At 40.9% G+C, this 26,884-nt stretch overlaps 3 protein-coding genes across 9 annotated transcripts in view; 2 read left to right on the forward strand and 1 right to left on the reverse strand.

Annotated features, from left to right (window-relative positions):
• Window positions 1-6,158, forward strand: part of DOP1A (DOP1 leucine zipper like protein A) — an 83,785-nt gene extending 77,627 nt beyond the window's left edge. The window contains exons 34-37 of the mRNA XM_083376949.1: window positions 2,502-2,557; window positions 4,000-4,164; window positions 4,891-5,020; window positions 5,567-6,158. Coding sequence (XP_083233075.1) covers window positions 2,502-2,557; window positions 4,000-4,164; window positions 4,891-5,020; window positions 5,567-5,872 — 657 coding nt within the window. The 3' untranslated portion in view covers window positions 5,873-6,158. The remainder of the gene's footprint in view (window positions 1-2,501; window positions 2,558-3,999; window positions 4,165-4,890; window positions 5,021-5,566) is intronic.
• Window positions 5,607-22,022, reverse strand: PGM3 (phosphoglucomutase 3). Of its 4 annotated transcripts, none has more exons than XM_083377227.1 (13): window positions 21,815-22,022; window positions 21,007-21,212; window positions 19,598-19,782; window positions 18,327-18,394; window positions 17,513-17,646; window positions 16,401-16,596; window positions 13,702-13,859; window positions 12,532-12,615; window positions 10,459-10,557; window positions 10,162-10,278; window positions 8,705-8,827; window positions 7,886-8,059; window positions 5,607-5,801 (listed from the first exon to the last, which is right to left on the reverse strand). In XM_083377227.1, exons 1-13 carry the CDS (start codon window positions 21,951-21,953, stop codon window positions 5,775-5,777), a joined length of 1,710 nt encoding a protein of 569 aa, XP_083233353.1. In that variant the 5' UTR covers window positions 21,954-22,022; the 3' UTR covers window positions 5,607-5,774. The 4 variants fall into 4 exon arrangements, with proteins under 4 accessions (XP_083233353.1, XP_083233352.1, XP_083233354.1 ...); XM_083377226.1 differs by lacking the exon at window positions 5,607-5,801 and adding an exon at window positions 6,393-6,876; XM_083377228.1 differs by lacking the exon at window positions 5,607-5,801 and adding an exon at window positions 6,393-6,876 and having other exon boundaries at window positions 21,007-21,270; window positions 21,815-21,917.
• RWDD2A (RWD domain containing 2A) lies at window positions 21,903-26,854 on the forward strand. 4 transcript variants are annotated; one of them, XM_083377620.1, is made up of 3 exons: window positions 21,903-22,075; window positions 24,103-24,327; window positions 25,627-26,853. In XM_083377620.1, exons 2-3 carry the CDS (start codon window positions 24,124-24,126, stop codon window positions 26,299-26,301), a joined length of 879 nt encoding a protein of 292 aa, XP_083233746.1. In that variant the 5' UTR covers window positions 21,903-22,075; window positions 24,103-24,123; the 3' UTR covers window positions 26,302-26,853. The 4 variants fall into 4 exon arrangements, with proteins under 4 accessions (XP_083233746.1, XP_083233745.1, XP_083233747.1 ...); XM_083377619.1 differs by having other exon boundaries at window positions 21,994-22,161; window positions 25,627-26,852; XM_083377621.1 differs by lacking the exon at window positions 21,903-22,075 and adding an exon at window positions 22,236-22,439.
• The last annotated feature ends 30 nt before the right edge of the window (window positions 26,855-26,884 follow it).

Below are 26,884 nucleotides of genomic sequence, written 5' to 3' on the forward strand. Positions count from 1 at the left end.
GAGGATAAAGTTTTGTCCGCAACTTTTTTTGTTGGGAATAATGGTTGACGCAACAGTTGTGGACTCCAAGTTGATGTTGAATTTAGTTACGGCAGCAAGACTTTTGATAGGTCAATATTGGAAGAAAGAGGAACTGCCGACCATAGAAGAATGGACTTTAAAGGTTTCCGACCTGGCAGAGATGGCGAAGATTTCGGCCTATTTGAAAGATCATTCGCAAGAACGTTATATTATGGAATGGAGAAAATGGATTGAGTTTATCCAGAACAAGTATAGGGTTAAGAAGTTTTATGTAGCATTCGAATAAGTCTTCTTTCGTTGTTTTTTTCTTTTCCTATTCAAGTTTTTTATATATATTTAATATTGTTAAGGTTTGTCTTATCCTATATAAGCTAGAGAGTGATGGATTTTAGTATTTATAGTTGTTAGTATATGGTTGTTTATGATTGCTTTTTTATATATATATACCTTGTATTTAGCTCTGGGAAGTCGGGGGGGAGGGGGGGAGGTAGGGAGGGAGGGGGGGAGGGGGGGAGGTAGGGGGGGAGCAGGGGGGTTTTTTTTAAAGGAAAACTGTATTTTAAAACTTTTCAATAAAAAAAAATGCAAGTAGAAAAATAGGGACCACTACGGTGGGAAGGTAACAGCGTTTCGTGCGCCTTTGGCGTCTAGTCATGGCCACGGAGACGTCCTCGGACAAGCGCTGGCTCTTCGGCTTTGAAACAGAGATGACCACCAGCCCCTAGAGTCGGAAACGACTAACACGCATGTGCGGGGGAACCTTTACCTTTATAGGGATCCAGTCAATATCTTAATTCTGCCTTACACTACCTTACATCTGTGTCCTACTTTCCTCTGAGGCAACTTTGCTGGGTTCCCCTTTCTGCTCCTTTTATGCCCTCAAGACCCCTTAGAGATGAGTGTGCCGAGAGTGATGTGACATCCCCCAGTGAGGTCTGTCAGTGAGAAAGGGATTGAACAGTGTCTAACCCTCATGCCTATACTTGCTGTCAGGATAAGCCTGCAGCTACAAGTTGTCAAATATATTTTCCTTCTTTTATGAAAAAGGGAGGCTTAACCAGGCATCATATTCTTGGTGCTGTTATATTATTAAACAACACAACTGTGAGCTTGAGCAGTCAGAAAGTTAAACGTTGTCCAGTTCATCCCTCTTGCACAACTTGACTTGATCTTCAAGGCAGTGCAGTCTTTTGCTTTCCAAAGAAAGGCCACCTTTCACAACTGGGGATGTGTAGGGTTGCATCGAATGGGGCTATGATGTACAGGCTATGATGTACAGGTGGTCCTCAATATATGATCACAATTGGGAGAATTTCCATCGCTAAGCAAGGCAGTTGCTAAGGAAATCACTGTAATAGCTAAGTGAATTCCATGGTCATTAAGTGAATCCGGCTTCCCCGTTGACTTTGCATGTCTGAAGATGGCTGCGAAGGTCGCAGATGGCGATCGCATGACCCTGGGTTGCTGCAGTCATCGTAAATACATGTCTATTTTCGAGTGCCCGTATGTTGATCCTGTGACCGTGGGGATGCTATGATGTAAGGGGCAAGGACTGGTTGTAAGTCACTTTTCTCAGTGTTTGAACCGTAGCTAACAAACGGTTGCAAGTTGAGGACTAAGCAGAGAAAGCCTGCAGCCAGTTTTCAGCAGTTGTAGATAGGAGTTGGCTGGGATTTGGAAGCCCCCCTGTGGCTCTTCGACATCAGAATTGCTACACCTGCATAAGGGTTAAGGCTTGAAAGCCGTGCGTGTCTTCAGTGTTCAGGGAGGAATTGAAAAAGTGGAAACAGGCTTTCACCAAGAGCACCCTTTTTTGCAAAGGTGAAGCCTTTTCAAAGGAAAACAAATGGAATACACAGTCTTTACATTGGAGGCATTCTGTTTTGCCAATTTCCCTTCCCAGTGACCAATTAAGATGATCTGGTAAATTTGGGCTGAATAATAAATAGATACATTTATAATACTTGGATAACTTGATGTTTAAGCAGCTTCCCACATCCTGCTGCTGTGCACAGAGACGTAACTGCGTGGATCAGTTACTTCGTTCATCAGGAAAGAGAGCAATAATTAGTGTGCAAAAATTGGGGCAGTTCTATCACTTCCCCAACTTGATTGTGTTGTTTCTTTGCACAGTGTTATGTCATAGACTTGAATCAGTTGGAGCTGTATGCATGACGCAGGTGATTTGATGGCAATTTCAAAAAAAATGCTAATCTGCATAACTTCTACCTGTTCTTACACTTAAGCCAGTTTCCTTTTGCCTCTAGGAGAAAAAAATAAGAGTGGGATCTTCTTTACCCGGGCTTTTTAAGATGTACCAGTAGTAATTTTAAGTATTTTTAGCTGCGTTTAGTAGTTGACATTATATTTAACACTGTTATCCCCCTTTAGTACCCTAAAGATGGAAAGACTGGATAGAAATTAAAATATTTTTTTTCTGTTTATAAACAATACGTGTACTTTGTTCTTTTTACCTTCAGGTCCAAGTATTTTTACTTATGGAACAGGAGCTCACAGCCGATGAAGATATCTCAAGGTAAAATCACTATGATTTGCTCATTCTTGCATGCAAAGTTTAATGCTATTGAACGATACTCTGATATGTTTTACAAAAAGTGTATCTTATGCTAAACGAGTGGAAAAAACGTCTCCATCCAGACTGAATAACCTAATATGTACTACTAATAAACCACAATAAAAGAAGTCATTCATCTCATTTACACATTTATTCAACCAAATCCGACTCGTGACCGGATTACCGGGGCATCTTGACACAAACATCAGGTTATTTTTAGCCAAGGACACCCCGTATTATAAAACGATGAAGAAAAGCTAATAAATTGAAAAGCCCTTATTAAGAGTTGTTTGTAACTTTTGATAAAAGATTATAAAAAGCAAGGAGAAAGCCAGCTATGCCATGGGTCTCTTTTCCCATCTGGTTTAAACACAATTCTGCAGGTTGCTCGCATGGTTGATCCGTAGCCATACTCAGTGTCTGAACGTTAGCAGTTTTGTCAGGGCTTGTACTTGTTCGCCCTCTTGCCTTTCTTCCCCAGAAATAGAAATAGTCATGAAGCCAAAATAAACACGTATTCCAAATACAATTTATGGCTCTATTTTGCATTTTCATAAGAATTTGGCAGCAATTCCTCCCTCTTCCTTATCACCGAGCCATCTTGTATTTTGATTCATTTTGCTCGGCTCCTGCTTGGTGGAAGATTTTCTTTAGCATCCAAAACCTTGTCTGCGACTTGCTGCTGCCTCTACCACTCATACAGTTTTGAACAAATTAGTAGACACTTACCACTCTGGTTTGTGTTTATGATTTTTAAACAGATGAGTAGCGGAGGTGCTCGTCTTAAACTATTTAACTGAGCTAGCATTTCTTTATTCATTTGCTCTCTTCTCATTGTATGAATTTGTAAGTTCACCTGCCTTGCCCAATGGTAACATTTCTTTGTTCTGTGAACTCCTTTCCCATATGTTCAACTGTGAGTGATATTCCAAGATTCATTTATCACTAGTATTAAAGCTCATTTATTTATTTATTTATTTTTATTCCATTTATATCCCGCCCTTCTCCGAAGACTCAGGGCGGCTTACAAGCTTAGCAGTAGCCTTCATTCTATGTATATGCCTGCTTGTTAGGGCTTTCACACACACCCCAAGCAGCATTATTACAAAGTCAGCTTAATTGCCCCCAACAATCTGGGTCCTCATTTTACCTACCTGGGAAGGATGGAAGGCTGAGTCAACCTTGAGCCTGGTGGGATGCGAACCTGCACTAATTGCAGGCAGCTGGTGTTACTTAAGGAGGCATTAGCCCTCTGCTCCACCAAGGCTCATTGGTTTACCTGAAGGAAAGTTCAAATATAACATAGACAATTTTTTTAAGGAAAATATTGTTATGGTGGAAGGTCAGTTTACATTTGTAAAGCACACCTGCAGCTTTTATATATTAGTTTCATTTGGTTACAGAACTTCAGGTCCATCTGTTGCTGGGCTAGAAACAACATACACAGGAGGCAATGGATTTTCTACATCATACAATAGTCAAAGATGGTTGAACCTTTATTTGTCAGCTTGTAAATTTCTGGATTTGGCCCTCGCTTTACCCTCTGAAAATCTTCCTCAGTTTCAGATGTAAGTAAAATTCAGAAACGCTAGAAATGTATTTGATGGGAGAAAACGGTACTGAAAAGGGATGCTGTTGGTTTGTTGTTTTGTTCTTTTTGTGCAGTCCTAAAAGCTATCTTCTGCCTTCTAAGGATGTCCTCTTTTTCTGTGAAGTAATGTTAAAAAATAATTCCCAATAGTTAGAAGGCAAATTTCAAATGAATGTTAGGGGAAAAAACCCAATAGTAAAATTCCCAATAGTGAATAACTGCAACCAGTTCTTGGGGTAACTAGTGCACATCCCTTCATTCACTGTTCAAACAGAGGCTTGACAGCTATCAGTGGGGATCCTTTAATTTGGATTTCTTCACAGAGAAGGGGGATTGCACGTAGTGGCCTAATTGTCCTTCCAATTGTATGTCCTTCCACGATTGTACAAAGCCCCAATAAGCACAGCTAAAGATACTTTTGAAACAAAACCTTCCCTATCACCATCGGCTTTATTGCCATTTGCGCAAGAGGTACAAAATGTTGTCTTGAAAAATAGCAGATCTTCAGATCTGATTAAAAAGTTTTTACGTACTAGTTAAAGCATCATGTTTTTTCTCTGCATGTTAATGTCCTGGGCATCAATATAAGCCTGGACGTAGCCCTGGATAGGAATACTTCCAGGAATGCAGGAGGAGGGATTCTTTCCAAATCTTGCTTGATGAATATGCAAAGTAGCTCAGAAGGGAATTGTTCTCTTAACAGGTACCGGTGGGCCTTTATTCCAGAAGCATCAGACGATTCTGGGTTGGAGGTGCGAAGACAAGGCACCCACCAGAGGGAATTCAAACCATACGTTGTGCGATTAGCAAAGCTGTTACGAAAAAGGGCAAAGGTATTCCATTTTTTAAAAAAAAAGGTTCAGGTACTAAACGCTGGGTAAATTATAACTGCTGTTCAGATTCTATAGGGAAACCTTAGAAAACCAGCATTTACATCCGTGCGCACCAACAAGACTGTTCTTCCTCTTTACAGGCTGAAAGTTAAACAATAGCCTGAGTTATTGCAGGGAGACATATAAAAGGGTAGGATAATTCAGGGCCATATGTGGTTTTTAAGCCTTGTAGTATTGACTGTTGCACTGCAGAACTTCATTCCCCGCCCCCCCCCGCCCCCGCCATCATTTGGTACATTAAAATAAGAGGAACCAGTTTAATTGAATGAGTTGGTGGTCTTAATTGGAATGATTTGCTTTCTAACAAATAGACAAGTAAATACCGCTGACTTTGATGAGAAAGTTTAGTTAAAGATGTTTCATTACCTCCGAGTCGGTAATGTCAATCAATACTTGTGGGTTTGGTGGCTGGCGGAAATGTGCAGATGCTGAAGTTGGGGGGGAAAGTACCAAGCCTGGTCCTGATGCTTGTCTTGCTGCTTACAGAAAAACCCAGAGGAAGACAGCTCAGGGAGAATTCTGAACTGGGAACCTGGCCACTTGCTCCTGACCCTCTGCGCTGTCCGCAGCATTGAACAGCTCCTCCCCTTCTTCCATGTCCTGAGCCAAGTCTTCAACAGCAAAGTCACCAGCAGGAGCATTGGCCATTCAGGGAGCCCCATGCTTTACCCAAACTCTTTTCCCAACAAAGACATCAAAATGGAGAACCAAAAGGCGTTCTCTAGCAAAGTGAGACAAAAAATTGAAGAAATGGTTGAGAAGGACTTTTTGGAAGGGGTCATCAAGACGTGAAATGTAAACGGCAGACTATTTTATCTCATGTAATGTTCATTTCAAACGAAACTACTCCATCCTTCCAGAGTATGTAATTTCCTTTTTTCATACTTTGTACGTAATGTACACTTCAGGATGTATTTAATTTAAATACTTGTAAATAAGTTCTGGATGTGGCCTGAATCAAGTTGAAATATCACTGGCACATATTGATTATGGTGCCTAATATTTATGGTACATTTTGTTTTTGTCATCTTGAGGTCTGTCTTTAAGAAATCTTACAATAAAGTTGCACATTTTTCTAGTTGTGTGTCTTTCTATGCACCTTGACTGCTGCACAGGACCTTCTAAACATGGAATGAATTGAGTAGTTTGTATATTTCAATACTTGGATGAAGGCACTATTCATCAAGAAGATGTTCTTTTTACTAAATTATTTTCATAAACAATGCTGGGTTCTGGGTTCACAAGCAAATAAGTGTGACATGGCAAACATCTTCAAGTAGTCACCCAAAACAGTTGAGTGCTTGTATGGAATGCTGTTTTTTGGGGAGATTTGGGGATGCTACACTTCTTCATAACTTATAGCAAATAAGCTTTTTTGCTGTAACTTTCTGGTTGTATGTACATGGTGATAATTGAAGTCTACTCTTAATATGGTACATTTACTCCAGCAGTCACTTTTCCAACTGGCTTAAACTGAAAGTCCTGTCATTCCCAGCCAGTCAGAACTCATTTTGCCTAAGGATTATAGGAATTTGAATCCAACTGTAAGATTGTCATGATTGCAATTTTCTGAAAAGCTGAAATTTCAAAGACGGGAAGTAGAAAACTTTAGTGATTTTTTTTTACAATAATAAATGTTGAGTATGTTTCAGCTACTAAAGGTTTTATATGACAAAATTTCATGATTCAGATCCAAGCATGACATTTCATCAAACAGCCTTGGGTGGGTCTCCAAATCCACCAGCTAAATGGTAGACAGCCAAGCTGACTTCATGGGCAAGTTTATCTGCGTTCTCCTAAAGAGAAAAATATGAAACTAAAGTAAATATACAATAAAGTTAGCTAGGGGGAACGTTTAAATATAATTCAGATTTTTCTGAATCTGTTTTGCTCACTTGTTCAGAAACCACACATGCCACCACAGTCTCATTTTGGTGTTCATCACTATTAAGGAGTTGGAGCCAATTTTTAAACTTGTGCTGCAGTGAAGAAAATCTAAATAACTCATAATCCTGGGAGACATCCCACTATGAAGAGCAGATTTTTAAAGAAGACTCTTTTAAATCAAAAATGAAGCTCTGAAGAGAAGCGTTAAATAACCTGTCCCCCCATCTGCTGCTTACATTTATTCCATGTTTTTTGTTTTTGTTTTTTACCAAATGTACTTAAATAGGACGATATCCTTCAGAAAAGTAAATGGAGAGTGTAATTAAGGACAGGTTCCTTTTTTTATAGAAATGTCCGTATTATGCTTCATTTCAGCTTTCTGAAATCGTTTGACCTGAAAGACAGATGAGTTCAAATTTCTCCGCGGGCTCCCAATCCCTATTTTTTCCCCATCAAAAAAGCTGCTAAAAACATAGCAGATGTTGCCCAGCACGAAAATACTTCAGAAAACCAAGGAAAGGAAAATAAAGATGATTCTGAGCAAGCCACAGAACCATCTTCATTTCTCTTCTCCCCAATAAAGTCAAGAAAAAAATTGGAAGGAGGATGGTAAAACTTCAAGAGGACTATGTACTGTTGCTTGCATACTTACGGATTATAGAAATTCACTTAGTTTGAAAATCTTACTGACAGAAAAGGACTCCCCTGTATGCTCTCGAAATTCTTCCCAATTTACTACACGGAGACTCTAAATCAGGGGCGACCAACCTTGGCAATTATAAAACTTGTGGACTTCCAACTCCCAGAATTCCCCAGCCAGCCATGCTGGCTAGGGAATTCTGGGAGTTGGAAGTCCACAAGTCTTAAAGTTGCCAAGGTTGGACATCCCTGCTCTAAATGAATCCCATCCATTCTGACCTGGGAGTCAGCTTCGGCATAGACTCTGACTATGTCCTCTGTTCCAGATGGACGAACAAATGCCCGAGCCAATTTAAACTTCTGAGTCAGATGGTCGATTTTTTCTTGCAGCCCCGGAGGTGCAATCGCTCGTCTTTCAGCATCTGTCGTGCTGATAACTCGCCTATCGGCAACCTGCAAGTCAAAAACAAGTAACATAGTCTGACCTGCTAAAATTGCAACTGGTTGTAACAAGTCTCCAACGAGGAGAAACCAGGAAGAGAATTTAAGATCCAAATCTGAGGGTTACTATGAGCTTTTAATGCAGGGGTGCCAAACTGATGGCCGAAACCACACCCATCACAGCTCTGGCAATGGGGGGAAAGTTGCGATACGTTGCGACACGTCACCTGACGTGGCGAGTTTGACAGCCCTGTTTTAATGAGAGGTTCTATGATGCTAACTCCAAAGGTGTAAAAGAAATGCATTAAGATTGGTTTAGCCCTGCAAGATTTTTTTCATTTAAAGGTGCTCATTATTCCAGTGCTTCGACGTGATAAAACCACAGTAGACTGTCTTATTTCTTTTGGTCATCACACTGCCTACTAGATTGCTGAGATGACTAAGATACTCAGAGGACTTATTGGTTCAACTTCTCATCTCTTACAGGAAATGTACCACGGCCTTTATTTCCCTTCCTCCCTGCAGCTGCAGCTGACGTTACTCATTCCCCCCCCCCAACTCGGGTTTTTACATCTCTGGATCACTATCCAGAAAAAAAGTTTGATTTTTTTTTGCACAGATGGTTACGACCCACTTAATTCTGGTTACAAAGCTAACCTTCACTGTAAGCTGTCGGTTTGGAAGATCCATGTACAGAGCATCCCACTGTGCAATTGTGAGGTTCTTCAGCACCAAGATGGCTTCAATCACAAGCATGTCGGAGAAAGCATCACCAACCGTCTAGTGCATATGAAAAAAAAATTTAAAAAGCAAAGAAAAACATGGGAAACATCAATCTCTTCCACACTTGGATAACTGAAAATCTCTCACTGCAGATACTTCATAAAACATTACGGATTCTAACCCTGGGTCCTACCTTCTGATTTCATTGTTTTCCAAGCACCAGTTGCAGGATCTTGCTTTGCAGATGAGTTAAACTGGTAGTAAACTTGATTCAGTTTATGGTAAGAATAAGCCATGTAACGAGCTTTTGCCTCTACCTAATTTATTCCTTAGATCAAAATGATACTACAGAAAGCAAATTTTTATTCTTTCCCAATTTGTTTTTTTTAACTGATTACTAAACTCTGCTTTGCTTATTGTTCACAAAAAGTGTTTGTTTGAACGAACCTAATCTGCAGTAAGCTAAATGCTTCTGAGACTAAAATCCACACAAAAGCCTTTTAGATGCTGGCTTTTCATGATCACCGAAGTGTAATCATGCTCGGATATTGTTTCTCCCACTTCTGCTTCTGCTGAATCGGGAACCAACATCTGAAAATATAGTCACTCTTTCAGTCAGTGGAACAGAATAGAGATTATGTCAGCTAAGTGATTCAGACCACACCAGTACAGAAAAATGGCTACGGAGCTATTACAGATAATTTCCAACTCTTACTGCTTAGGGGGGAAAAGAACCCTACTACCTATGGGATCTTACACTATTTAAAAGATACATCCTACTATTCTCTCACAGTTTTTCAGTACCATAAAAGCCTTGCAGATTCTCCCAATAATCTTCAACTGCATGGGATCACTAAGAATTTTAAAAATTAAGACTACACTCATTATATAAGGCATCCCAACTAAGGATGGTCGTATTGGAACAAGATCAGGTTTTGTACTCATTTTAAATTACACCTCTAAATGGCGACTCCTTATTTACTGATCTGAAATGGTATACTTTTGAAAATTTTAACTGATTTAGAACAAAAAGAAGAACAGCATATACTCAGTGACTCAGATGGAGCCTAGATTGTTAGTTTTCTTCAAAATACATCCACTGTGACCTTTTCAAGACAAATATTTGGAAAGCTTCAAACTTCTTTAGGTAAACTTTAGCTTTGCTGATTTAGAAAGGTAAGCAGGATCTTTCCTGGGTGCATATCTGACAAGACAAGGGTTATAGACTAATTTGGGAAACAAACCTGCATCTGGGAAGAGGACAATGGAAAATCACTTCTGTATGTTTAGCCATGAAACTCAATGAATAGATATGGTGTGCAGTTAGGAGCCAAATTTTATTTCAAGACAACTACAGACAAGACTCTTTAGTAATGCACAAACACTCCTACCTGATTTATCAGATCAATTGTGTTTTCAAGCATCTTTGCAGCTTCCCTTTTTTGGATATCTCGTTCTTCTTTTGCCTGGGATCTTATCTTATCCTCTGCAGCTTTACTAAACAATACCTTGAAAGAAAAACACAGGGTAATATCAACAGAGGAGAAAATGGAAGAGAAGCACAGTCAACATTCTCTTACCCCACCCCACTCCACCCCTTGCGCTCAAAAAGAGATGCTTCTATCAGCTTAAATTTAAACTCTGATGACAGGCTCTAGACTTTGTTGGGTCAACAAATACATACTTACTGTGCCGTGGCCGTTTGCTTCAAAATAAATGCCAATATCAAATTCCTGGGCCTTGTGATGCAAATGCTTCACTCCTGTTTTGGCACAGTGAACAGGCACCTAAGAAAGAGAGTTCACATGTGCTGAGTGTATAATTCTGCACTACAAGCAACATAATCTTTGAAATGTTGGAACATGCAAAGACAGCGTTCCCTTGAGGGGAGAAGGCCGAGAAGAGCAATGCCTGGCCAATGACAAGAAGCCCTGATCACCAACAAGAGAAGCCTGGGGGATTCACACACTGCATCATTCATTCATTCAATTTCTATTTATTTCTATTTCTATAGTCATCCATCTCAATCAATGACTCTAGGTCAGACATGTCAAACTCGCGATGTCACGTGACGTGTGACGTATCATGATGTCGCGCGACGTATCAGCACTTTTTCGCCATTGCCGGCAATGGGGTGGGCGCACTTGCTTCATGATGCGTCCGGCCCGCAGGCCGGCAGTTTGACACCCCTGCTCTAGGTAGCTTACAATTTCCAAAACTATTAAAACAACAAAAAGCATTTAAGAACGATAAAAACTTCCAAAAGAAATATACGCAGCGGCTAGGATAGTTCACCGGTTAATCGTAAAACCAAGAAGTGGGGCCTTTAATGCATTCCGGGTCCCATAGTCAGGAACACAGCCAAGTTTTTAAAGCTTTAGGAAAGGCTAACAGGGTTAGGACCGAATGAAGGCAAATATACCTGTCCCAGGATAATGTTGCAGGATCCAATCTGGGTTGGTCACCGGGACCAGAGGTTTAGTCTTCCGAGCTTTCAAACTCCTGACGGAACCCATCCTTATGGGACTTCTCTCTAGCAGAGTGGGTTAAAAAGAGGTTCCCTAACAGGAGCGCTATCTCTCTCTCTCTGGTAAGGGAGAAATCCCAAGGATGGGCTCCAGTCCCAAAGCTCGGAAGACTAAACCTCTGGTCCCGGTGACCGACCCAGATTGGATCCTGCAGGATTAGGATCATTCTAATCTGCGTAGGATTTTCCATAGAGCAGGGGCTACTGCAGAAAAGGCCCGTCTTCTAGTCCCCACCAGTTGATACTTTTTTGGCTGACAGGATACGCAGCCTGCCCAGCCTGCAAGATTGAACCGGGCTAGATAAAGATCTATCAGAAATACTTGCACAATAAGGAAAGCATGGCTAATGCTAACTTTGATTAGGTTTGCAGGCGTATAGCCCTCTGTATGAATCCAAACCATTTGGCTGGTTAACAGAGCTATAACCAGTTTGAGTGTGTTGTATAAATGCAGCCAGAGAACTTTAGAAAGACACCCAGCAAAAAGTGGGCTTCTGTTATCCTAGCTAAGATGGCATTCTTGTTGTGTTGCCTTCCCATCAAGGAACAAGTCATGCCTTTGCTCCCAATTCTCAGGTACTCAAGAACGTGTGAGTAAAAATGGAAGCGAGTTTTGGGATTTTTTCCTAAAACTTTTCATACTTTTGCCATAAAACTCCAAATTCTCAGAAAGCAGCACATGTAAGGATCAGTTTAAAATACATTAAAAACAGGGTTGGTTTTTTTTTAAAGTCATATTCATGAAATCCAGAGTATTTGGAATACATAGGGCAGGGGTAGGCAACCTTGGCTCTTTTATGTCTTGTGGACCTCAATACCCAGAATTCCTGAACCAGCCATGCTGATTCAGGAATTCTGGGAGTTGAAACCCACCAGTCATAAAAGAGCCAAGGTTCCCTACCCCTGACATAGGGGGGGAATCAACATGATTTCAATGTTTTATTTCTTTTTTTTTAAAGCATCCTAGATTTCTCCAACCTGCTGTCTTCCAGATGTATTGCAAAGCATCATTGTCAACCCCAGGCTGCTAAGAGAAAAGCTGCAAGTCCAGCACATCTGGAAGCTAGCTTGTTGGGGTAAGCGCTTCTAGTTTCTCTCTCGGTAGGCATTACGCACAAAAAACCCCCCACATTTGTTGGAATTAGTAACCTCTCACCCTCACTCTACCCCATGTTAGAAGTGTTGATGGTAATTTTGCTGGCTCGTTTAAGACTGGAAGAAGTCAACTTCATACCTTCATGGTTTGCTCCAGATAACCAGTAGAGCTTCCATTGGCATAAGCTGTTTGTATTACTGCAAAAGATAAGGTTTGTCCAGCCTGAAGAAGAAGAGAAAGGAACATTCCACAAACAAGACTCAACTTCACAAGAACTACATGGATCTTTACCTTTGAAGTTTAAGAACTTAAATTTACAAAGAGATGGCAGTATTTTCTCTACTGACCTTAAGGATCAACAGCACTGCCCTCCCTTTTTTGGGTGGAAGAACATGTTAACTATTAACTGAACCTATTTTTAAGATCAAGATTACGCAAAAAAAATTACATTTATTAATAGTACAAGCTAGGTTTCAGAGCATATATTAAGATTTATTTTTACAGTTAACATTATTTTTAGATTGTATAGTAAAACTTTGATTTAACAAGGTCATCTGGAGAGGAAGTGTGTCATTAAAGCTAACCACCTGTAACTACATAACTTAATACCATCAATACTAGTGGTATCAATTATGTCAACGGTGTGCATTACTTCAGAAAAAGTTAACTATTATTTGGGAGTGAAGTCCAAACGAAACTTTAGTCTGCTCCATCCAATTTCCTCTGAATGAGGGTCTGTAAAATTAAGGTTTTGCTGCAAGCTCCTGTGAATAAACCAGTCTGGGTTTATATGTATAATGTAGTTTGTTTAATTTTGGTTTGCTGCGAATTACAAATTTGTTTTTAATCCGCTGAGGAAATGCCCTATCTGACCCCATCAATAATTCTGCTATGCTTAATTTTCACTGAAACCCAAGAAGCAGCCAATTGTTGTATTTTGCAAAATGCAACACAGCTCCCATCCAAATAGTAGCATTATACTTTGGGAAACAAAAGTTTACTGTATTTTTCTTAAAATAAATTCTCAATAATTCATTGTACTTTTCTCCAAAGGAAATCTCTTATCTCTTTAAAAGATAGGTGACTGTACAAATTGTTAATTACCATACAGCTATTTTTATTATTGTGGGAATCTGTTTAGGAAAAAGATGTAAGAATTTTTTTTATAATGGCATTTCATTTGCATATTCTTTCCACACAGAAGATATCTCAAATATACAAGTATTTGTGTTCACTGTGCACCAGGAAAGATTTATTTGTTCATCATAGTAGTGTAGAATAATGTTTTAACCAAAGGAAATCAATTACCTTCATCAGAAGTTCTTTAAGAAAAGTGCTGATTAGAGTTGCTATTTTATCTCCATCCAGAAGATGGAAATGGCCAGAAGAATCTACATAGTAGTAAACAATTCGGTCAGCATCACCATCCAACGAGCAGCATCTCTCACCAGGATTCATTTGTAGTCCTAACAAGCAACACAACAATGCAGAAGTGTTCGTTGGCAAGAATTTAGAGCAGGGGTCCCCAACCCCCAGTCCGTGGACCTGTAACAGGCCACGGCATGCCAGCAACACAAACAAGCAAAGCCCCATACACGGGATGCAGGCAGCACACAAAACCACACTCCCTCCAGTCCATGGAAAAAACTCTCTCCATGGAACTGGTCCCCAAAAGGTTGGGGACCTCTGATTTCGAGAGTAAAGGTCATGGGTTTTACATACTTCGAAAATAAATTGCCGAATTAAATCAAGAATGGGCAACATGTGGTCCTTTAGATGATGTTCAGCATCCGTGTGCCCTACCCAGTATGGCCAATGCAAGCAGGTTGGGTCACAATCTAGCAACCTTTAGAGAAATGTTTATTGGTCACCTTGGAGTTGTATAGATAGTTAGGCATAGATATTCTTTGCGGTAAAAAATAACAATTTTAAGTTTCCCCTTCTACCACAAATCTACCAAAGGGTCAGAATGTTAATGAAGGGGCGCAGCTCCTTTGCATGCGCAGAAAGGAACTTCTTCAGCAGGATGCATGAATGGAGCCGACAGCATCCTGCCAAAGGAATTTAGCTCCCCTCAGCAGGCAGCTTTTTCAGTCAGACCTAGAAACAAGATTCTTCAGCAGCAATTTGCAACTTTTCCAGACAACTTCCCCACTGCCTTTCTGGGGAAGCCAACAGAGAAGACTGCAAAGGATAATCACGTGATCAACAGGCATTTGACCACCAGTCATATAGCGCTGGCTCTTCGGCTTTGAAACGGAGATGAGTACCGGCCCCTAGAGTCGGAAACGACTAGCACGCATGTGCGGGGGAACCTTTACCTTTACATATAGGCCAACAGGTTGCCGAGCACCCAAATTGCGATCAGGTGACCATGGGATGGGGGTGCAATGTTTTGCAATGGTTGGAAGTGCTTTACAGGCCATAAAGCACCCTATCCAGGGCCATGGTAATCCTTAAACAAGCAATTGTTAAGTCAAGGACTACTTGACTTATAATTAAGCAGGTTCATCTTGATCAGGCATTTTCCAGTACCTCCTTAGCCAAAGAAATAAACTCGCATCTAGCAAGGAGGACAAGTTGACTTTCTCTGGGAAAGGTTTCTGACCAAAGCAAAAGAAATCTGATAAGCCTGTAACTCTTGCCCCACCCAAATTCTGGAAACAATTGGGGCTTGATCAATGTTCTTTTCTGGCAAAATATATTGTAGAGAAAAATCACCTTTGGGGATAATAAAATTGGCTTGTTTTCTGAGTCTCTTACAAACTTTCCTTCCTTCAAGTGTATTTTTAGACCTTTTTCCCCCATGGGGATACCTGCAACTGTTACAATTTTCCTTTCCAGTTTTGGTTTTCATTTATTTCTAGGATAGGGTAGGATAGGATAGGATAGGATAGGATAGGATAGGATAGGATAGGATAGGATAGGATAGGATAGGATAGGATAGGATAGGATGGAAGGGAAGGGACCTTGAAGATCTTCTAGTCCAGCCCCCTGCTCAAGTGACTATTCAGTCTCTTCTTAAAAATCTCCAGTGATGGAGCGCCCATGATTTCTGGAGGCAAGCTGTTCCACTGGTTAACTGGCCTCACAGTTAGGAAGTTTCTCCTTAATTCCAGGTTGCTTCTCTCTTTGGCCAACTTTCCAACCATTGTTTCTTGTCCTTCCCTCTGATGCTTTGGAGAATAGTTTAACGCCCTCTTCTTTGTGGCCACCCCTCAAATACTGGAATACTGCTATCATGTCTCCCGTTTTATCTTTTCTTTAGACTAGCCAAACCCAAGTCCTGCAGCCATTCTTCATATGTTTTAGTTTCCAGGCCTTTGAGCATTTTAGTTGCTCTTCTCTGAATTTTTTCCAAGGTCTCAACATCTTTTTTGTGATACAGTGACCAAAACTGGCTGCAGTATTCCAGGTGTGGTCTTACTAGGGTTTTATAAAGCAGTACTAATACTTCACATGATCTTGATTCTATGCCTCTGTTTATACAACCCAGGATTGTATTAGCTTTTTTGGCTGCTGCTGCTGCACACTGCTGACTCATAGTCAAGTGATCGTCCACTAGGACTCACAGGTCCCTCTCACAGTTACTGTTTTTGAGTCAGGTCTCAACCAATCTGTACTTGTACCTTTGATTTTTCCTGCCTAAATGTAAAACTTTGCTTTTATCCACATTAAAACTCATTTTGTTGGATAGGGCCCATTGTTTAAGTCTGTCAAGATCTTTTTGGATCCTGAGTTTGTCTTCTGAGGTGTTGGCTATTCCTGCCAATTTAGTGTAATCTGCAAATTTGATGAGTTCCCCTTGTATTCCCTCGTCTAAGTCATTAATGAAGATATTTGATGAGTATTGGGCCTAAGACGAAGCCTTGCGGTACCCCACTGCTTATTTATTTGTTTGTTTCTAATTAGATTTCTTTGCTACCTATCTCTCTTTGAGGTGACTTTAGGTTTGGGGATAAATTTATTAAATATTTTTAAAAAGGCCTATTCTTCTAGTGTCCTACCTACAGGAGGCTTCTGGTGAACTTTGACAAAATCAGCCCCACACATGTGGTTGAGCTTCCCTTCCCTTCCATCATTGGCCAAGTAGATTGCCAAGGTCTCTGAAAGATGGGGTTCCATTTCCTTGAGTTTTAGGGCTCCTATGCCATTTGCACAGTCAATCTTTAGTCCTCCACGGCCATCCCTCTGGGGAGCAGCCTGCAGAAAAAAAACAAAACCAAAAGGTAGCTCAGGAAAGAAGGGTGGGTAGACCCCAGCAGGTTTCAGGAAGACGAGACTTCCAACACCCTACAGGGTCTGTCCTGCCACTACAACTTGTTTTAATTACATTAGGTAAAAGTAAAGGTTCCCCCGCACATGCGTGCTAGTTGTTTCCAACTCTAGGGGCCGATGCTCATCTCCGTTTCAAAGCCAAAGAGCCAGCGCTTGTCCGAGGATGTCTCCGTGGTCATGTGGCCGGCATGACTAGACGCCAAAGGCGCACGGAACGCTGTTACCTTCCCACCGTAGTGGTCCCTATTTTTCTACTTGCATTTTTATGTGCTTTCGAACTGCTAGGTTGGCAGAAGCTGGGACGAGTAACAGGCGCTCAATCTGTTACGCGGCACTCGGGATTCGACCCGCCAAACTGCCGACCTTCTGATCGACAAGCTCAGCGTCCTAACCCACTGAGCCACCGCGTCCCTTTTAATTACATTAGTTTCATTAAGTAGCTCATCAGAGGCTAAGAACATATTTTACAAAAATAACAAGTCCAGGCTAAAAATGTCATAAATGAATTTCAGTAATACGGCATTGGGCACTATAAATAAAAGGTGCAGGTTAGTCCACTGTGGCTTGTAGGAGTATACATCTGCTTCAACAAAAATACTTTACACATATTTAAAAGCAAGTAGAGTCAAGAACAGCAAAATTTCCTAAGAAGGCTCTTCGGTAAGATAAAAAGTCCATTCTGATCCATTAGCTCATGCTTTGAGAGTGTTGATTCCCTAGCTGGGGTTACAGCTATTCTTAAAAGAACTCTCTTCTAGGAAGTAATTTTTGATGAATTTTTAATAAATGCCCTTAAGCATCCAAGCCAGGTCTTCTCTTTAGGGAAGATGGTTCTTTTTACCTGCATTGTAAGCTCCAGAAAAGCCTTGGAGAGCTTTTGATAATAGCCTTCCACTGTTGGTGTTCCATAGGTGCCATGAGTGTTGTGACAACGGACCATATAGTGTAACTGTGGAGTTGTTACTAAGCCATAGTCTAGTAAGAGAGAGAGAGAGAGAGAGAGAGAGAGAGGAGTCAAGCATTCATTTACCTATAGCAATAGCACTTAGACTTATATATTGTCCCACAGTGCTTTACAGCCCTCTCTGGTCAGTTTACAATGTCAGCCTATGGCCCCCAACAATCTGGGTCCTCATTTTACCAACCTCAGAAGGATGGAAGGCTGTGTCAATCTTGAGCTGGTCAGGATCGAACTCCTGCTGTGTGGGCAGAGTCAGCCTGCAATACTGCACTCTTAACCACAGCGCCACCAGGGCTCCTCATTTACCTATGCAAAACTAAATCCCTTTACCAGAAAAGGGAAGTGTAATAATCCAAATTTTGTGGAACTACAATACCCAATAGCCCATTCAAAAATCAATGCTAAGGAATGCAGGGCTACAAGTTCCATTCCTGCCGTGCACGGAGTCAGGCTGCTGGTTAGGTGAGATCTGTATTATCTATTACAAGTGTGAATAGTTCTCCTGGGTTTCAATTAAGTCTTTTCCAGCTCTGGAGATTTCAAAGACAGAGTCAGAGACCTCCGGTATACAAAGCATAATTCTGACCCCAAGTTCCAGACTTCCCAAACAGTTTCCTTACACCTACACAAACCAACTAGGAGAAATCACAACATCAGGATAAGTAACCGAATAGCAATCAAAGAGCAAACATACCCTGATATTGACCTCCAAGGACAGAGACACCATCAATTACTGATTGGGATAGCTCCTTGCTGCTTGGCCTGCAAGCAGCACATAGAAACAAACAAATGCTTTGTTAAAAACGCTACACCAAAATACAAGCTAAGATACAAATACTTACCCAATAAGATTTCTTTCTGCAAAGGGAAGGAATATTGGCAGCTGAGCAACTCAGAAAGTTCTAGGCAGGTTTTTATTAGGATCCACCAAAAAGGCCTTGGCATTTCCCACGGTGTTCCCAACGATTCATATGGCGTCTATGTATTACATGATATATTTTATACATCTGCTTCCCATCTTTCTTCTTTACAGAACTTTAGATGGCTTATGTGGGCTGGTAAAGAGTGACCGCCTTCACCCGAGTAGGTGTCTGCCAACAGATCTATGCTCTCAGGTGCCATTGCTCAGAGAGGGCTAAAGCTAATTCTGAGCTGGATAAAAAATGCCCTTGGAAAATGTAATGGTGCTGAGGAAGGGAGGAACTGGCCTGTCCCACTGCAATGAATCAGGCAGGCCACCACAGGGAAGCGCAGAGCAACAAGCGACTGCATTAAGAACCACTTGTTTTATGTACCATCCCAGTTACTACAGATAGTCCCCAGGTTATGACAGCAATTGGGACTAGAATTTCCATTGCTAAATGATGTGGTCATAAAATGTGATGTCACATGACCACATCACTTTAGCAATCCCAGGTATGTCTAGTTTAATGAAGAGAAGGTCGAGGGGGGACCAAAGATCTTCAACAGACATAATTGTCTAGGACTATCTGTGCTATCAGGTATTACCTCAATTTCTTTTCTCCAAGTTCTCGTTTTTGTTATTAAGACTTCCCTCTAATGCCAGCCCAAAACCTACAGCCACATCCTCCCTCCTCTGGGAACACTTACTACGAGGAATTAAACTATACACATTCCCAGCTGCTTCTTATAAGCAAAACCAACACAAAATAGACACATAAAAAGGCATCAGGAAGCCATGGATGAATGCAGGCTATTACAGGTCTACACCACACTCTTCTCACTGGGCTGTGGAGGTAAAGTTGAAGGATATGGATGTATTTAATCTGCTTCTTGGCACCATAGTAACCATAGTCATCCAACATTTTCTGCAAGTCTCAAGATCACAACTACCAAAATGTCCAGATGAGTCCTTCATGTGAATTCATTTGATCCCAATGAACAGCCTGGTGAACAATATATTGCCCTTTGACCTCCAAGGCATGTATCGGCTTTCTGGCTTACCGAGTGTCTCTACCAATCACAATGAAGGCCTTGCTCTGAAGGTCCACTGCCTCCTTCTGGAAGATCTCAGTCAGGACACAATGTAACTGGGGCTCTTCTGCATTCGCCAAGAATGTGGCATGTTCTTCCCAGGTAGGGGCCAACATTTCCCCTGATGGGTCAATCAGCTTCACGCCATTGTCTTCCTGGGGGAAGGCAGAAAATTATCACTATCGAAGTTAATGGCGTGTTTAGAAAAAAGGTTTAGTTTCTCTGAAGCAGAGAAATCTATTAAAAGTGTGTAAAGTTTCAAATTCGAAGTGTTTGGAACTCTAAGCACTTGCTTCAAACTTAAAACACAGTGGACTGTTTTGAATTTGAAATGGTTCGTGCCCATCTTTAAAAGATATAGTGTTGTAAATTGTCCAAGGAAAACTGTTTTGAAGTGCTGTACCTTTATAATAAATAAATAAAAATAAAACATTAATTAAATCAACTGTACCAAAACTTGTATTTTTTTCAAAAAGAATGTCAAAAAGGTAAAATGATTTAATCTTACTGAAAAGTCAGAGGGGGCACTCCTGTTCATGCTTATTTTGCAAAAAGCACCACTGAACTCAGTGAGACTTATTTCAAAGTAAACATGCATAATGTTTGTGTGGTAAATAGTGGAACAGAGAGGACAGAGCACTTTATGAAAAAGTTCCAGGAAGTGCAAGTTATACCCAGTCAATGAATCAATCAGATTTAACACGTAGCTTACACATAACACTACAAGTACTGTAGTTCTCAACTTACAACCACAGTTCGGACCGGAATTCCAATCATTTGTGATTATAAACCGAGGCCCCCAAATGACTGGACCCAATTTTTTGACTATTTTTACAGTGGTCCTTAAGAAACAGTCATAAATCAAAATCACACATTTGTTAAGGGAACCACAGTCATTTAATCCATTCTCCCAAATGGGAGTTTTTTTGCCAGAAATCTGCCAAAAAAGTCACAAATTGCAGTCACATGACCGCAGGATGATACACTCAGTTGTAAATTTGAGTCAGCTGTCAAGCATCCAAAATGCACCAATATAGAATATTTGTAGCTCAGAGTTGAATTGTGTTCAATACCTAAAAATGCAGCCATGTGACCAGGGGGAACGTGGCATTTTATAATGGTGCTTGATGGGCCACAATCCGATTTACTGAGGTCATTGTAACTTCAAATGGCTGTTAAACGAACAACGGTAAGTCGAGGGTTACCTATACTCTAAAATTATACTAATTTAAAAAAATATTTTCCAGTTTAAACTAGGGTTCTTAACTGGACAGAGAGATAACAGTTAGTAGACATTGTTTTCAAGGCCAAAATAACCTTGGGAACCAGAGCTCCTACACAAAAGCTGCTCTCCTCCTCTGAAATGCCCAGTTTCTTACTTCAGGGTTATGAGAGGCTGTAACCATCACACCAATAGCGGATTTGGTCTTCTTGGACCTCAGGACAGCCAGCAGTCCCATACGAAACATGACGTGGTTGAGGTTTTCTGCCTTGCAACGGAACCCAGCTGTTCCATATTGGAGGAAAAGTCCCGGAGGTTTAGCATGTAGTTTTGAGTATTTTGTGACTGCTTCGAAATCCATTTCTGTAGAGTGCACAAGAAATAGCACTAATTTATTGCCACCAAGTTAGAGGTGGAGATCCTGTGAATCAAAATTGTGCTGTAAATTATTAGGAAAGAGAACTGAATTTCGTTCAGAGTAGAATCTATTCCTCATGCTTTATAAAAAAGTAGGTTAAAAATGTTGGGGGGGGGGTTGCCAGTATTATTTGCCAAGGTAACTACAATATAAGACTTTTAAAAGCGCAGATCGCAGTACAAAGCGTTGCAACTTCATTATCCCGGTCTGTTCACAAGGACTTTGTTCCTTTCCCCTGACAATCCCAGGTCGCCTCACTGCTTGGGCACCAAAAGGGAGAAGACGGAAACCGATCTTGGGGGATTTAGTTACTTTCTTTTTCCATAGCAGTCTTTTTTCTGGACATCCAGGAAACTGCAAACTTGAGATTCCATTACAGGAGCCCATAGCAATTTCAATCACACCAACCTCCCGCAATCAAAGCTACGCTTAAATGATCTGTCGGCAGAGCTCTAACGCGCATGAGCCTCTGTGGGCAGGAAGCCTCCCCCATTTTTCGGAACGACCCACGACCGAAACCCCCCCCCCCCAAAAGCGACCATGTTACCTGCAGCGCTCTGGAGCCTGGCAAAGAGACGGCGCCCACCTCTGAGGCGCCCTTCCGGGATCGGCCCAGAACACGTTTCCCGCGTGCACCAATCAGAGGGCCGAGCGTGCGGGGGCTCGAACGAAGCGTGTTGCAACATTCGAGCAAAGCCCAGGCGCCGCTCTAGGGCCCAGCCCCTCCTCCGGCGGCCGGGGCTGGATTGCGTGGCGCTTCCTCCTGGCCCGCGTCCTTCATCTGCAACCGTGTGAGCTGGCCGGCCGGGTACGTGCTCCTCTGCCATCAAGCGCGTCGGTCGGCTCCGGGATTTGTAAGACCAGCTCAGGCAGAAATCTTTAGGCGGAAAGTGGGTTAGTGTCGAGCCAGAGGCTCTGCTTAGAATTTGAAAGCGCTTCTTGACGACCACATCTTTGGCCAGGTCTCCGTCCTTTTTCCATAGGTAGTCAGTCCTCGACTTACAACGGTTCTTTTAGTGACCGTTCGAAGTTACCATCGGCGCTGGGGGAAAAAGTGACTTACGGCCGTTTTTCATGGTTCTGATCTTTGCAGCCTCCCCGTGATCGTGTGATCAAAATTCAGATGCTTGGCAACTGATTCGTAGTCATGACCGTTGTTGCTGTGTCCCAAGGTAACAGGATCACCTTTTGCGACCTGCTGACCAGCAGAGTCAATGGGAAAGCCAGATACACTTAACAGCCGAGTTACTAACAAAATGGGGCAAAATTCACTTAACAACTGTCTCAACGACAGAAATTTTATTTATTTATTTTTTATTTTATTTTAATTCCATTTATATCCCGCCCTTCTCCGAAGACTCAGGGCGGCTTACAAGGCTCAATTATGGCCGTAAGTCAAGGACTACCTGAATTAGGTTAGATCGCTCCAAATAGAATGTCAGCAACAACTTCCTGAAAGGAGAAATGAATTGATTATATGACCTGGAGGCGTGTAGCTGACGCTAACAGATGACCCTGAGATGGTGACAGATGTAGGAGCTTCTTATTCTTTTCTGCCTTGTGGAGGTTCAGATCTAGTAACTCTAGAAATAGGGGCTGCTTTATTACTATATTTGGAGTTTTCCTAAACTTCAGTCAGATTTGGTGTTGCATTATGCACAGAATTGAACAGAGGGCAAGCAGAGCTAAGGGCAAGAGCGAGAAAGTGTTGGGGTCCTGAGAGGACTTAAATTGGCCCCTGTCCCCTAGGAGGACCAGGGGAGTCCCTCTGCTTCTTCCCGTTTTGCGCCATCACCGGTCTCGTTTTGCAGAGCAAAACATATGCAGACAAGCGCAGTTTATCGGTTACTCAGCTCTGGGCTAGTAGCCAGGATTAAGAGACCAAGGGAACCGGGCTGGTTATGAAAATCAGTGGGATTGTCCTCTCAGTTAACCTTCAAGGTAAACTTGATACAGTATGACTTGAAGAGGCAATTATCTGGATTAGGCCAACTCATGGTGACAAAAGTTTTATAGAGTTTATTATTAAATATGACTTCCCTGGATTTTCAGCTCACTCTGAACAATTCTGTTAAGTCTACTGTCAAAGATTTGTTATTTTTTGGGATGATGTGAGCATGGGAGATTTTTACTATTTACAGCAGAAGCTGCTAGGAGGAATTTATGAGGATACGTTGAACTTCTAAATGGATTGCATCCTAACAGGAACACTGATCCCGTGATAGCAGGGGTACTGGGGCAGCTGGAACATGTTCAGCACCGTCATAACTTCAACTGATCACTGGACTCACTGGCTGTTAATATGACTACATGTATCAATTTGAGGGTTTGCATCCATTTCTTTTGCTCTTTGATTATTACCTTCCAAGCAGCCATTTTTTCTTTAGATCTCTTGAGCAGCCAGGAGAACATCTTCGCTTCCACAATTTTAAAGGCGTTTCCTATGTCTTATTTCTTGTGTTTCTCCTTATTGTGGTACATTATTTCTCTGCTGGGACTTGATTTTACTCTGTACAGTCTTTTTTAACTGCTTACAACTAATGCCTAAATCTAAGATTACAGATAAAGAAATGTTTGTGTTAGCGGCAAATATCTATAGCTCGGGTGTAGGATTAGGGTGGGGGTTTGTTTTCCGAACTTGTGGGTTAGTTTCCAAATGTTTTGTTACCTAGCCTGCTAACGAAATTCAGAATTCAACCCACAAGCTCAGAGAACGAACCCCCCCCCTAATCAAGAAATGTTTCAGCTCTCCAAACTGTCTCAGGACTTTTTGTTTTGGAGACAATGCTGTCAAAAACAAGAAAACTTTATTGATTTGATATTTCCTTTTTCTAGGTGACTGAAGCTGCATCTGTCATGATGTCCAGCAATCTAAAAGATAGTCTTGAGCTTCAAGTGGCGGAATTGGAAATGCTTTTGTCTATGTTTCCTAATAAAAGAGAAATAACTCTTCAAGATGAAAATATTTTCCAGAATATTCAGAGGTACCTGAGCAATACAACTGAAAATCTCCCGCCTAAAATTGAGTATTCAGTTGCTGTTCCTATAAATGAAACCAAGGTGAGACCATCTGCTTTCACTGGTTGTTATTATTACTGAACAATTTCAATTGTACTTCAGTTTAGTAAACATTTGTGAGTCATTCTCAATACAATTACTAACTTTAGCCCAATAGGCATAATACATATTTGGTTGTATTTTGCCTTAATCGGGGTTTTTTTGTCAGCTATAGATTAAATTATAGTACTGCATTTAGATATTAAATAAATGATTATAATACAATGTCCTATCTGCAGTGGTGTTGAAGATGTCCTTGCAGATGGCCTAAAAGCTTTTTCAGTTAACAATGCAGCTTCACTGGGAGTATTTTTACAGACTTCTTTTGGATATCTTTTTTATTTATTTATATATCTGGGACCCCAAGATAAGTCACCTTCTACATGTTTATTGAAGAATTTTGTTCCATTTCTGAAATGTTTTCTTCTACTTTAAATAGCTTCTCTAGATAAATGAAGGGAGCCTATTCAATGCAGAAATCCAGTCTTTGCTTGAACATATCTATTTTTGCTCTTGCTCCACTAATAACCATGAGATTCAGTTAACTATAGCAACTGGGGCTGCGGAGATTGCCACAACTTCCTGACAGTTAGAACAATTAACCAGTGGAACAACCTGCCTCCAGAAGCTGTGAATGCTCCAACACTTGAAGTTTTTAAGAAGAGACTAGACAGCCATTTGCCTGAAATGGTATAGGGTTTCCTGCCTGAGCAGAGGGTTGGACTAGATGAACTCCAAGGTCCCTTCCAACTACTACTACTTATTATTATTATTATTATTATTATTATTATTATTATTATTATTATTATTATTCCTTCTTCTTCTTCTTTATTATTATTATTATTATTATTATTATTATTATTATTATTATTATTATTTGTGTCAGGGATTAAGGAACTTGTACGTTATATCAGCTGTGTGTGTTATGCAGTTATCTTAATTTGTAAGTAACCATACTTAGAGCTCTGTAGTATGAGGGCATGCATAAAAAGACTGAGTGATCACTGTATATAGAATTGTTTGGTATACTTTTGTTCTTCTGCAGCATGTACTATATGCAGATTAGTAAAAAATACCCTTTATGACATATAGGATATACAGAATATTTGTGGGAAGGGAATAATTAATTTTTTTATGTTTTTATGCTTTAGGTTTTACTGAAATAAAAAAAAACTTACATAAATATATTGTAATTGGGTTCCTGTATTTCCTTTAGCGTACAGTTTTTCACAAAAAAATCGCTCTGGTACAAAATAACTCATTGTTATTTGCCTTCTCTTCCCCCCCCCCCATTTTTTTTAGGCCATTGTAGATTTGCAGGTGGAATTGCCTCACAGTTACCCCTACGTGACACCACAACTTTTTGCGCGATCAGATGCACTAGACAGGCAACAACAGTTGCAGCTCAATAAAGATCTTACATCTTATATTGCTTCTTTGGAGCCTGGAGAACTTTGTATATGTGCAGCTGTTCAATGGTTACAGGATAGCAGTACATTCAAAGTACAAAATAGTGAAGTTTGTGAAAGATCGACAAGAAAAGAAATAGCCAAAGCACACTTTAAACGCATGTGGATTTACAGCCATCACATATACCGACAAGAATTGAGGAAAAAGATTTTTGAATATGCAAAGAAATTAAATCTGACTGGCTTCTGCCTAACTGGCAAGCCTGGGGTGATTTGTGTGGAGGGCACAAAAGAAAACTGTGAAGAGTTTTGGCGTATTATTAGATATCCTAATTGGAAACACATTTCCTGCAAGCATCTTGAGACTGGAGAAACAGAAGGAAATGGGGAAAGTTTTCGTCTCTTTCAGACCTTTGAGGACTTACAGTTTCAAGCTCATGGTGATTATGGATTAAGAAATGACTATCATATGGACCTTGGTCAATTCCTAGAATTTCTTAAGGTTCATCAAAGTGAGCACATATTTCAGATCTTGTTTGGCGTTGAAGGAAAAAGTCCTGACACTTAGCACAAATGCGTTCTTTCTCTGGTCCTTGACAAGGTTTTGAAATCTTCAAGCACCAAACAAGAACAAATGTGCTAGGAGGACGGTTCTCAGTTACACTGGTATGAAATCAAGGAGGAGGATTACTGTGATTGTACTGTATAATATGATAAAATAAAATCCAATCTTGTATGTTTCAAAATGCCTACATCTCTGCAGGACAGAACATGAAAACAGTGTAAGTAATAAGCGGTAGGGCTGAGCAACCCTTTTGAAAAAAATGCTTTGCAACATGTAATATGTACCTGTCTTCAAATCCATAAAGCAGACATCATATCAATTATTTGGGCTTGTATCGCTACCTATAAACTGCTTCTAGATAAGCAGAGAACCCAACTTCCTCTAAGAGAGCCTACTTCTGGTGCTAAGGGCATCTTTTAAAGAATGTCGATGAAGATTCTCAGGCATCCAGGTAGAGTTGTCTGGAAGAGCCTTGGTGGAGCAGTGGGCTAATGCCTCCTTAAAGTAACACCAGCTGCCTGCAATTAGTGCAGGTTCGAGTCCCACCAGGCTCAAGGTTGACTCAGCCTTCCATCCTTCCAAGGTA

Source organism: Vipera ursinii, assembly GCF_947247035.1.
Source record: "Vipera ursinii genome assembly, chromosome: 1".
Classification (NCBI taxonomy): domain Eukaryota; kingdom Metazoa; phylum Chordata; class Lepidosauria; order Squamata; family Viperidae; genus Vipera; species Vipera ursinii.